At 38.3% G+C, this 13,085-nt stretch overlaps 1 protein-coding gene across 1 annotated transcript; it reads right to left on the bottom strand.

The window, feature by feature from the left end:
• Positions 1-307: 307 nt before the first annotated feature.
• LOC126611229 (factor of DNA methylation 1) lies at positions 308-7,711 on the bottom strand. Its single transcript, XM_050279425.1, has 8 exons — positions 7,504-7,711; positions 5,611-6,520; positions 5,258-5,439; positions 4,330-4,419; positions 3,949-4,236; positions 2,297-2,509; positions 1,334-1,571; positions 308-562 (listed from the first exon to the last, which is right to left on the bottom strand). The coding sequence occupies exons 2-7, from the start codon at positions 6,509-6,511 to the stop codon at positions 1,341-1,343; spliced, it is 1,905 nt and encodes a 634-aa protein (XP_050135382.1). The 5' UTR covers positions 6,512-6,520; positions 7,504-7,711; the 3' UTR covers positions 308-562; positions 1,334-1,340.
• Positions 7,712-13,085: the final 5,374 nt, after the last annotated feature.

The raw sequence follows: 13,085 nt of genomic DNA, 5'->3' as shown, positions 1-13,085 counted from the left end.
CGGGCTAAGCAAACGCCTAAGTGGATCTATACGCATTTTCTTAATTTTCAAATGCCTAAGGACTAACCGGAACGGTGGTCAGTCGCCTAACGCCTAGGCTCCAAACCTAGGCAAAGATTTTTAGAACAATGCTCCATACTCCTCCATTTAAAAAATACAAGTATCATTCAACCGAGCTTTGGGTTGGATCAGAAATCAAAATAGCTACATGCACCACATTTGCATCCAACTTTGCTCCAAAATATTTTTCTGATTGGAAACAGAATTTTCGCGCCGGAATCAGAATCTCCAATCCAACAACATCAAATAATAATTATTTTGTCCAGGAGGTACTCTCTTGGCATTCATAATTCAAAAGTAGTAGAGTAGTCAATAGAGTAGTCAATAGAGTCGTCAATAGAGTCGTCAATAGAGGTTCACAAGTACTACAGTAGATGCAACTAGACAAAGTAGAATCCCTACGAAACATGATTTCCCTGCCATCCGATCCAACCGCTGGTTGTAGATTTACCATCGACCCTCGCTGCTCTGGATTTCCTCTTCTGCCCTCTTGCTACCAGGCCTGCCACACCACACCTCACATTGTATGAGAAACAAATCTTTACAATGGTTGGAAGAATGGTTTTGTTTCCAACAGTTGATTCCATACACAAATGTGTTACCCGAATCCTCGAGATTCAAGTCATTTAAACGCAATTGAGTGTTTGCAACAACAATATGCTGAGGTTGAATTCGTACAAGATGCATAGAGATACAAAATATGAACAGAAGAAAATCATAAGTTACTAGTTCCCCTACAAACTTTATAATACAAGAACACCAGAAAGGCAGAACCCCCACCACACTTGCTCTAACAGGAATTCTACTAGACAGAAATTGCTAAACATAAATGTATTTTGTTTTGTTTTTCTTTTGCAAGACTCGAGAATTGCTTTTCAATCAACCATTATCCCCACCACAACCTACATATTCTCTACACTGAGTGAAACATGTCTCCAAACTTGAGCCTCTTAATTTTCAAAGGACAAACTGATTAAAATGGAACACGAATCAACAGCAATATCTAAAGTGGTTTGATGTATTGCAAAGGACGTCAAATGTATGTCTCTATCAAATTTCTAATAATCATTTTAAATAACAGCTGCAATCATTGGTGTAATAATGAACGCATCAAACCAGAAAATGAAATTAACAGTAAATCACGTTTCATAGTGAATTCGACAAGGCAATACGAAAACAGACATTTTTTTAATCTAACAAATTACCCCCAACAAGAGGACAACAATCCAATATATTGAGAAAAAATCAACTTCCAAATAATAATGAAACTAACCTTCGCTTCATGTTCTCTTTCGCTTGAGTGTCTTAATACTCTTTAAGACAAAACTGATAACCTCCTTCAGTGTAGCTTTCCTTCCTTCTTTAAAGTTCCAAAGTTCAGAGATAACATACCTCCCACTTGGATTGTAATCATTAAGTTCTTTCAAGGCTGTAACGACACACTCATGTATCTCATTGCCCCACTCCTCCCTCAGATTCCGTAGCTTCTCATCTTCCTCATCAAGTATTTCCTGTATCACGTTGCATCTCAGCAAATTAATCATCTTCTAACCACCTTCCAATTGTCCTAATGAAGGGGCGATTTAACACGACAATAACATAATTACATATAGCATCTTCACATGCATAAAAACTTGAATCTCTAAAAAAATTTCTTCATTGTATCCCCAGTAAGGAAATTGTTATTCATCAAAACTTTTACCCAATATCTTTGAACACAAAACAGAGGAAAAAAAACACTCATATTACAGAGTTATCAATAAGGCAACTCTGATTCATGCCCAGGTATAAGGAAAAAAATACACATATCAATGTCAAAATGCAAGGTAACAGAAGACTTGGTGCAAAGCACAGTAGCGTTCTAGGATTCATACAGCCAACCTCACTTAGTGGGATAAGGCCTTGTTGTTCCATGTTTGAATCTTTTGTAGACAGGCAGGGTGATAGTGGGACATGAAAGAATCTCAAGTGCAGGAAAGATCAACAAAGAAAGGGTGCCTAGTTCTTGCAAAATACTAATTTATGTTTCAGAATTGGTATAATGATAACTAAAAGACCAAGAAATGGTTGAAAACAAAATAGGAATATAGTGTGTAAGTGTGTTTTGAAATAATGAGTTACTAGATAAGCTTTTTATCATGATATCACATCAAGTTGGAGTGCACATCTCCACTTTCATTGTTGGTTAATAAATGAGTTCGGAAACCATCAATTTGATGGTATTCAAAAGACATACCTTGGGCTCTTCATTGACTGTTATAACCTTGAAAGGATGCCAATCAGGATTTGTCAGATTATCCTGCCACAAGGAGCATAGAGTGGAGGCCTGCACCTGTGCTTCCTCAAGAGTGAATCGTTCCTTGCATGTGTTCATGAAGGGCTTCTGATCAAGATCACCCATTCTCTTTATCCCAATATTAGATCGACCACTCAACATTTCACTCAAACCCTGGATAAAAAGTAAGAGCTTTCATGACTTCATTATCTCTCATTATCATATGATGAAAATATGCTAATTACAAATAATTTTTCAAGTATTTTCGTTTTATAAGTATGAACCACACAATTATGCCAAACAGAAAACACAACTAGCAGCATATTTCCAAACTCTATATGATACTCTGGTCTGAGCCACAAGATTAAGCCAAACAAAAAGCACGTGAGATTAGATGATTACTTAAACAGAATTTATCACACATTATTAACTCATCACTCTAAAGCGCTTTGGCCATTTCTTTTTCTTTCTTAATGTACTTTTCCTAGCCTCCGATTCCATTACCTTCCAAGGCAATGTAGTGTGGAAAGAATAATCATAATAAGTCATTATGTTAACCTTATAAAGTGGGATATACGTTTCATAGAATATCAAAAGTATGCATAAGTTTGTGTCTATACAAAACAAATAAATAAACATGTGTATATAATTATATATATATATATATAGTGAGAGAAAGAGAGAGAGAGAGTAATGGGTTCTTGTGTGTTGTATTGCCAAACTATCAATCAAAGTACAAAATTAAGATGGTTCCACCTTGTCACTATTCCAGTTTGATAATCAAGAAGCATAACTTGTGAGACAATCTAATAAAAGAATATCTCTATCCGCACACACAAACATACATGTACATATATAGTCCACCATTATAAAGGTGACTTCACGAACGTGGGATCCCACCAATCTACCAGCGAGTAAAATTATGTTAAATAAACTGTAACCATTTAGAGTTTAGGAATCAGCTCTCATGTTTTTGGCCAAGTTAACTCTTCCCCACCTAGATTAATAAACCCTGTCAATACACTGAAACAAAAGATTAAAGGTCGTACCCAGTGCACAAAGCTCCCGCTTTACGCAGGGTCTGGGAGAGGTGAATGTCGGCTAGCCTTACCCCCATTTATGGAGAGGCTGCTCCCAAGTCTCGAACCCGAGACCTACCGCTCATGGGCGAAGGCACTTGCCATCGCACCAAGTGCGACCTCTACACTGAAACAAAAGATTATGAAGAAAAAATAAAATGCGAAGGGTCCAATGATCTGAACCATATATTTTAAGGCTTCCCAATAATCATCCTCGCGAAAAATAAAAAACATCTAAAACCTACTGTCTTTCAACAAAGAAATTGGCAAACAGTGTTTCAACAAACCAAGTAATGATCAGATGATAACCAAAATGGCTAAACCAGTTCCACTTCGGTTGGTTTTCTTGGATGATCTTAATTGAGCACTTAAAAAACCATACAGTTTTCATTGTGGAACTACTGTGTGGGTCCAGCCCCAACAATATGGTCCTTACTTTTCTTACAGTGTGGACATCCTTATAGCAGGGTATATAAAATAAATATAATTATCAATAAACAAAGTTCAAAATAATAAGGAGGAAGAAATGCATACCGCTATTAATTCTTTACGAGCTTCTTGTAACTCATCATTGCTTTGGCGTTCTTTGGTGATAAGAGTTTGATTTAGAGATTCTAAATCCTCAAGTTCATCAACTTTTTCCCCCAATTCATCTTCCATTTCTTTTATCTTCGATTGAACTGCAGCATCATCTTGATCCCCCAGATGCTTCATCACCTCTAATTTCCCTTTTAACTCTTCAATCTCCATCTCTAGCTTCTGTTTAGCATCCAGTTGCTTTTCTAACTCAAGTATTTTATTTAAGGCATCCTCTTTTTCTCTCTGAAAAGTTCAGATTCCTAGTCAGTGAAACCCATAGAAACACAGATATAGCAAGGAAGTTTTTCCTATTGAGCTTAATACTACATTTCACACCTTTTGCTCTTCAACCAGCCTCAAGACACTCTCATCAGCCTTTTTCTGCTCCTCGGAAGCCAATTGGAGTGAATTGTTTCTCTCATCATTCTGGAAGGGCAGAAACTATTTTAGTACCCAGAACACAAACCAAGAAACGGCTTTACCTACTGGCTGTGCATTTCTAAATTTGATTTCTTTAGCACATGGCAATGCTTATGTACATGCCTGTGTTTTAATTACTAGACAAGTTTACAGGAGCTTAGCTTGTATGATTATGACGATAAACTCTTGACCAATTTACAAACCAAACTGGATATCGCAACCCCCATAAAATAAAAACCAATATGAAGCAGAACTCACATAATTTTGATGCATCCCAGAAATTAAATGGATATAATGAATCATTATGACAAACGCCGACTAACTGTTTACTACTTAACTCCTAATGCAGACAATTAAACCCTTCTATTGAGGTCTCAAACTGTTCCAGTCTCCCATTAATCAAATATGAAACTGGGCATGACTTAAATCTTATACAGACAGGAAATGATTCTAATACTACTTGATTAAACATGCATACAATTAGCCCCATTTATAGAGGTGTAGAACTCTTTCAGACTCCTATAACTGCATAGGAATTTAGTCGGTTCCAACTCCATTAATTAAGCTATACTTGGAACAGTTAATGATTGAGTAGGTAAAACAGCTTTCATCAAGTTATAGAATTTGACAATTCAAATTCTTGAAATATCTACAGACCTGAATAACTAATAAAATTAAATCCAACTAGACAAAATTCGTCTGTTTTTGTAGCTAATTGACAGAATACAGGTAAATAAAAAAGAAATGCAACATATGGACTGCTGATAAACAAGTAGATTCAATGCTTACCTTAAATTATTACAATGCAAAATATGGAGTGGTACAAGTATGTGATATATGTTACCTTCTTTTTATCCTCGTCAAGTTTTTGCCTCTCACGCTCAGTCACTGCTTCACGTTTGTTTAATTCTTTGCTCCAGGTATCAAGTTTCTTTTTCTTAGACTCCAGCTCATAATTCAATTTCTCTTGCTCCTCCAAAATTCTCTGAACATTATTTCTTGCCATTTGCTGCATCTTCCTCGTTTCTAATATACTCGAAAACAGTTAGTCAAGGAACCCCAACAATGCCATATATATAAGAGAATCAAGCAAAGATATAAAATTCACCACAAACGCATAGGCATGTTTAAACACAAGCATGTGCTTCACACATGCCCATCAAAAAACAAAGCACAGGAGAAGGGCCAGGAAAAAACCTTTAACAAAGTCATTGTGCAGCCGATCTTTCTCTTCAAGCATCCTACTTAAGGACAGTGTCCTCTCATTGTACTTGTAACGCAGTTCATCCAGATTCTCATTTGTCATATCAATTTTATTGGCCAGGCTTGCCACAACATCATTTCTTTTTCTAGCTGCTTCCTGTACAATGTCAGACACCGTTCTAAGCTCTCCTGTCTTGCGAAGAAACTCTCCTATCTGCCCTTGGGAATGATAATCATCAGCGCGCGCGCACCACCCATAGATGCTTGAGCCAGGCTGTTCCTTTCTGGCATTCCAATCCTTTTTACTTTGACAGTCGGTCTCAAACATCTTCTCAAAATCAGTAGCACTCCCAAAACCACTCCAATCTTTACTGAAATATACCACAGCGCATGCAGCAGGATCGCCTTCGTTCCACAAAGTATGAACTTCTGAAGGTTTACATTTTGAAAACTTTCTCATCCAATATCCAGAATCTAGAAGATCTTTCCCATCCTTTGGCTGGCTCACTATGTTTACAACAATGCCAGTCCAAGGCCACACGTAGAGATCTTCTTGCTTTTCTTGCTGTGCGACAGGTGCCGGTAAAATTGGACGTTGTATTTGTTCTCCTTCGCTGGCTAGGTCATTCTCCAAGTAGATTGCCAAGGCAAGGTGGTTGGCTTTCTGTTTCGCATTTCTGAGAGCAGAACCTTTGGCCACCCCTGAAGCATGTTGGAAGAGTTCATTGAATTTGTAATCTTGTTTCTTCTTCCCCGCACAAAATGGGCATCTAAGAGTCCCATTAGGACCCTTTACTTTATATTTTCCCTCCCGCAACAGCTCATAGGGTTTATCTTTGTATTCATGGATCTCGGAATCACTAATATCAGATTCATCTTCAGAGCTGTAGTCCATCTGGATTGTCTACAAGCATCACAAATCATTGTTAGAAAACGGACTTAGTTTGGCTAATCCATAAAACTCCGAACCCACAAAACCAGAATACTTTGTAGGAGTTTAATGGCCATTACAACATGATGTCACTCTGAAAGGTCAAAGTAATAAAAATTTTGAGCAAAAGGAAAAATTCAACAGACAATCAAATGCTTTAAGTGTGTTTAAACTAATGAATTCAATCTGCAAATTACTCAAGAATCAGAACAGTTTCTCAACAGAATCCCAAAAAATTGAACAGTTTCCCTCATTTAACAAAACTCTGTGAACAAAGTATTTTGAAATGCGATAAACGACATTTCAAAAATCAATTTTATGCTTCAATCTTCAATCTCATAAACAACATTTCAAATGCGACATTGAATTGAATTAAATGTTACCCATAAAAAAAAAGGTAAAGTACAAAAAGCTACCCAACCTTTTTCTGGGTGATTCCAAATTAGTCTCAACCTTTTAAAACATTCCAAATAACTAACTAATGTTTTGAAAATTAGACATCTGGTAGGTGACCTGGAACTTTACCAACATTAAGTGATGACGTTGCTAGCACTATATGATTAGTTTTCACTAATCGACGTCTTTGGAGTTCTAATCCCCAAATTAACCCATTTGAGCCCAGTTAAACCATAAATTTGCTCTACATCGCGTCAATTTGGAGATTCAAATCTCCTTTTGTCCATGTCTCTGAACGCTAGTGAACCTAATAGATGTCCATTTTTTCAAAACTTTAGGTAGTTATTTGGAATGTTTTAAAAGCTTAGGACCAGATTGGAATCAACTTTTGAAAATTGGGTAACAATCTGGACTTAACCCTCAAAAATATATACAGAATTCGCTAACCCACAAAATTTGAGGCCACATTTCAACATGCAAACAGCAGAGGATCGATATAATCAAAGAAATCTTCAGCTCAAAAGCGCAGATTGTAGCGAGAGAAAAAGAGAGAGACTTACATTGGAGGGCGACAGTCGATGAGGGCAAATGGGTCTCTCTTCCTCTCCGTCTTCTTCTTAGGGCGAGAGAGTAGAACGTTCAGCACTCAGTAGGAAGCCCTAGATACTGGTTCCGAGGTGAGGTGAGGTGAGGTGACGATCACGTGCCTTCAGGCCTATCAGATTGTTACAGAAGTGAGCCAGTGACTGTGAGGGAAAGCCCTCTTTCTACTACTGGATGGTTGACATTCCCGATGCATTAGAGACATTTATTTGGATGTGATATCACACACCCCATTTTACTTCTCACACACCCTTCTAATTTTTGGCCGTCGGATAGGATGAATTGAAGAAGATCAACGAATAGAAATTAACAAGGGTGTGTGAGAAGTAATTTGGGGTGTGTGGATAGTACACACCATTTTTAATGAAGTTTTATCGAAACAGTTGGTACTGTTTATTTTAACGAAAACGATATTTTTACTTTAAAAATTATTTTTGATACTATTCATTTACAACACATTTTTATCATTTTGATTAAAATTCAAAGTTTTCAAGTCATTTTCATTAGTTTTCCTTTCACCTAATTCTCTTCATCAAATAATTCGATCTCTTAAAATTTGATCCAACGACTAAAGTTATTATAACTTTTAGAGTGGGCCCGTATTTTTAACCGTTGAATTAAATTTCAAAGGCCCGAATTGTTTGATGATAAGGATTAAGTGAAAGGGATCCGTTGAAAATACATACTTTTACGTGGAACTCGACTTTAATCTCATGTTTTCGTTAAAACTTTGTTGATGCACAAAACCAGAGGTCTTGGAATAACGTAAATCCGACCGTGAATCTGCAAGTAATGTAAATAACACAAGATGTATCGTGGTTCACCCCGAGGTTTGGGCTACGTCCACACTGATTATGTATTTATCTGAGAAATGAGGGAGAGAGATTCAGAGCCTCTGAGGGAGAGAGTGAGGTCTCTGATAGCCTAGGCATTGGCCTCTTCCAATTGTGAGGGTGATGGGTCATTTTATAGAATAAGGACTTCTCACTTATTACATATTTGCCCCTTCCTTTATTACATACTTTTACATGGAACTCGACTTTAATCTCATGTTTTCGTTAAAACTTAAATTTCTCCATTTAAACATTTATAACTCGATTTTTGCTTCAATTTATCTAAATTATGTACATTTACCATTTAAAATATTTACAATTAACAATATGACACGTCCGTTTAATTTTAATTTCCTTCACAATTTCATTAAATACCAGCGTGTGACTTTCATGGAAAGGGACTCTATTTGGAGGCATTCTCGTAGTTCACTGGCTTACAATATCCTAGACCTTTCTACTTGAAAAAGTTCTTCTATAATTGTTAATTCTCGTAGTTCATGATGTACGATAAACGGACAGGATTGACGGATCTATGGGATCCTCACAAAGAGGATCCGGCGAGGATCCAAATTCCTAAAGAAGGACCAAACTGGACCACACTAAACTATTTGATTTTTGCAGTTTTGAAATGGTTTAGGTTTGAAATTGAACTACAAGCTAAAAAACGGTTGGTTTCAATTCTTAATATCTAGAACTGAGTCGAACTGAACTGAATTGCATAACACAAAAATATTTAATTTAATAGCCAATTAGGTGTTGGGGTGTGATTGTGATGCAGGCCAAAGACTAAATGTCACATCCTGGCCCGGGCCCCCATCACATCTCAGGCTCAACTCCACCATAGCACGATATTGTCCGCTTTGGACCCCGACCAGGTCCTCACGGTTTTTGACATGCCCCGATCCCGATGTCCTAGGGACAAAGGGATGGTCACGTGCTGGCCGACACCCGAAGGGTGACGAAAGCCATTTATTGAGTGCAATTGCTGAAAACAAGGAATAATTAAGACTTATAAATATAAAAGAATAATGAATATGCATTTAAGGAACGTGTTCAAAGCATATAACTAACTAGAACACTAAGGGAAATAATATAAAATTAGATTAACAAAGGAATGGGTCCTACACCGAGGGGACTCGAAGATACCGATGCGGAAGTGCCTGGATGCCGGGATTGTATGCCTCGATTCTAAGTCCTGAAGGGGGCGCAAAACAAACATGAGTGGACCAAGTTGATATATATATAATAAAACAGTTATCAACGTACTAACCCCCAGGTTTTATGAAAACACATATTTAATGATAAACATAGGTTTTCCGAAACCTAGCATGATGTGCAGTGTCTCAAATCATAACTTGTATATATAATAATCACTAGTGAATTGTCCGATAACCCCCAGGCCCCATGCCGGCTCCCCGTCTCTGAGCAAACAATCAGAGGAAAATACACTTCAGGCCCCATGCCGGCTCCCCGTCCCTGTGCTAAATAGCCAGAGGAAACATACTCCAGGCCCTATGCCAACACCAAACCGTCGCCCGGAACGGACCAGAATCTATCCCTACGTCCCGTAGCGGAAAGGACCACTAGGTAGGTACAAAACCATTGAACATATATATATTGAAAAACAACTTCATAGTATAAAGTCATCCATCATCTATACTATAAAGAGGTGTTTGAAACATGTTCTAAATATCATATCGTCATCCATCAGATATTCTATAAGAACACGGGTTATAGGAAAAATAGTAATAATTCAAAGTAGCCTTAGTAAGCATGTTATCTCACAAAACGTTTCATAAAACGTAATCATCAAATCATGCTTTTCATGTATGCATTTCTACTATAAAACATGCATTTTAGAAGGGGTCCACTCACAGTACTTAGCCGCCGAAGAGCCACGCAAACTATCGAAGAAGGAACGCCACAGATAATCGCCCCTAAGCACATAAATGGTCCAATTAATAAAACTATATAATAGAAATTGAATTTGGGAAAACGGACGTCAGAAACGGATTCAGAACGTCGAATTACCCTAAGAAGGGTCTCGGAAGAAAACCCGAAAAGTCAACCCTAAAGTCAACGTTGACCCCGGTCAAAGGTCAAATTAGGTCTAACGGGTTTTAGGCTTGAAATCCAGATTAGGGTTTAGGTTAAATAGGATTATGATCTATTGGGTTTTGGAATTCTAAGGTTTTGGGTTAAAAGGGTTTAGGGTGAAAAGGGGTGGTTTGGGCTTAAGCCCAAACTCACACACAACACACACACACACTCACACACTCACACACTCACACACTACACAACCCTAAAACACACACACACACACGGGCTGCACAAGGCAAGCCCTCATAACACACACACACACACAAAGGCCCAAAGGCCTCACAACCAAGAGGGTTGGGCTCGGCAAGGAAGGCCCAAAGGCCTTGGTTTTTGGTGGGTCGCTGGACCCAATGGGAGAGGAAGCCGGAATTCGGCCGGAAAATCACCTAACTTTAAACGGCCATAACTTTAACAATACTCAACGAAATCAAGCGAAACAAAAAGGAAAGTTATAGTACTTGACGAGACGAAGAGATTGATACCTTGCACGCCGGCCAACTCGCCGTGGTTTGGCCGGAAATTCTCTCGAAAGTCGCCGGAGATGGGTGTGCCTACACCCGTGGTGGTTTCATCCTAAAAACCTCCAAAATCAAGAAATAATCTAATTTAAAAGTCATTCCAGCAATATTCAAGGACGAAATAGAGATAATTAGGGGCTTACCTAATCGAAGATTGAAAAATCTCGCCGGAGTCCCTTTTCCGGTTTTCTGGGGTCGCGGGAACAAGAGGGAGAGAGAGAGAGAGAGAGCAGGACGAGATGGTGAAGGGTGATGGTTCTTCCTCGCACACTCGTGTGCCTGTGCGTGTGTGCTTGCGGTGCAGAGAAGGGAGAGAAGTGAGAGCCGACAAGGAGAGACAGGAAGACAGAAAACGAAAAAGAAAAAGGAAGAAAGGAGAGGTTCACAGAGGGGGACAGAGAGAGAAGAAGGAGAATTTGCTTGGGGTGCTGCCACGTGGCAGGTTTAGAAAGAAAGGGATCCAGTGCTTTGGATCCTGATTTGGTAGACAAAAAGGATGAAATTGATATATTTAAAACATTTAGGGGTAATTACAAACATAAATCTTTATAATTAGGGGGCGGGTGTTACAGTTTTATTTATGGGAACTCACATATTGGGAATGCTCTCGCCCTAACTCGCTTAACTTCATAGTTCCAATGGAATCCGAAGCCAGTGAGCTCCCAAAATGCCTCGTGCTAGGAAGATATGGGGAATATACATATAAGGATTATAAGATCCACTCCTTTGGGTGATGTAAGGCTTACATGATCCACTCCCTTAGGCGATGTAGAATGTTACAATCCACCCCCTTTAGGGGCCCGATGTCCTCATCGGCACACTTCTGGCCATGGATTAGCTCTGATACCAAATTGTCACATCCCGGGCTCAACTTCACCGTAGCACGATATTGTCCGCTTTGGGCCCCAACCACGCCCTCACAGTTTTGTTTCTGGGAACTCACATGAGAACTTCCCACTGAGTCACCCATCATGGGATTGATCTCGCGCGAACTCACTTAACTTCGGAGTTCCGATAAACCCCGAAGCCAATGAGTTCCCAAAAAGCCTTGTGCTAGGTAGAGATGGGAATATACATATAAGGTTTACATGATCCATTCCCCTGGGCGATGTAGGATATCACACTAAAGGCTTTATTACATAAAATTACTAGCACCTGGGATTTAAGTTTTATAATATAATACATGCATTTTTAGAGTTATAATGCATGTATCTAGCTTTAAATTTGTGGCTTATGGAATTCTTGAGTTAATGACATTTTATGAAATCATTTAGTTTTTTAGGAGTCATATTGCAAACCTTTATTTTTTATGTCTTTTCATATTTTTCATTTTAAGTTGCAAGCCTATAAATACTTGTATTTGTAAAGAAGAAGGGGAGATGTTGTTTGAATTATCATATTGATATTTGAGTTGTAAACTCGTTTTTATGTGTCTTTCTCTTGTTTAAGAGTATGTTGCTTTATTCTTTATAGTGTCTACGTTGTAGGCTGGTACTAGAACCAAAGTTCTTAGGGTTTTTAGGTCTCTCCTCCCACTAGGAGATAGTGGACCCTACCTATCAATCTTATCTATCATTTTATTTCGTTTCTATCCGCTGCGCCCTGCATCAGTTGGTATCAGAGCGTCAGCTTGATCCATGGTGATGCTATATTGAGCATGTCGCATATGCCATTATATGAAGATCTTAATATAGACCTTCCTCCAATATTTGATCGTTGCTTGGATAGTTCATGTCCAATATGTTGTGAAAATTATTCAGTTGATTGTCTCATAAATCTTGATCTTCCTCCCGAGTTTGATCGTTCTCCATATGGTACTTATCACGTTTGTTGTCAAAGTTCTTGTGTGGTTCAACGAATGTTGATATGGAATTTTGTCTAATTATTAAAAATGCTGATTACAAAGAATTTGTGAAGTTGGAGTTTCATGATTTAATGAGTTCATTGGAAACTTCTGGATATGTTGATTCAATTGGGGCTGATGTCTTCTACTTCAGAATTTTCAAAGTTTTGGTTGACATAATAAATCAAATGAAAGAGAATGTCAAGGTTGCAAGGTATGCTATTAAGGGTGCTTTTTACACTTCA

Source organism: Malus sylvestris, chromosome 17 (assembly GCF_916048215.2).
Source record: "Malus sylvestris chromosome 17, drMalSylv7.2, whole genome shotgun sequence".
NCBI lineage: Eukaryota > Viridiplantae > Streptophyta > Magnoliopsida > Rosales > Rosaceae > Malus > Malus sylvestris.
This window is presented reverse-complemented; position numbering and strand designations above follow the sequence as displayed.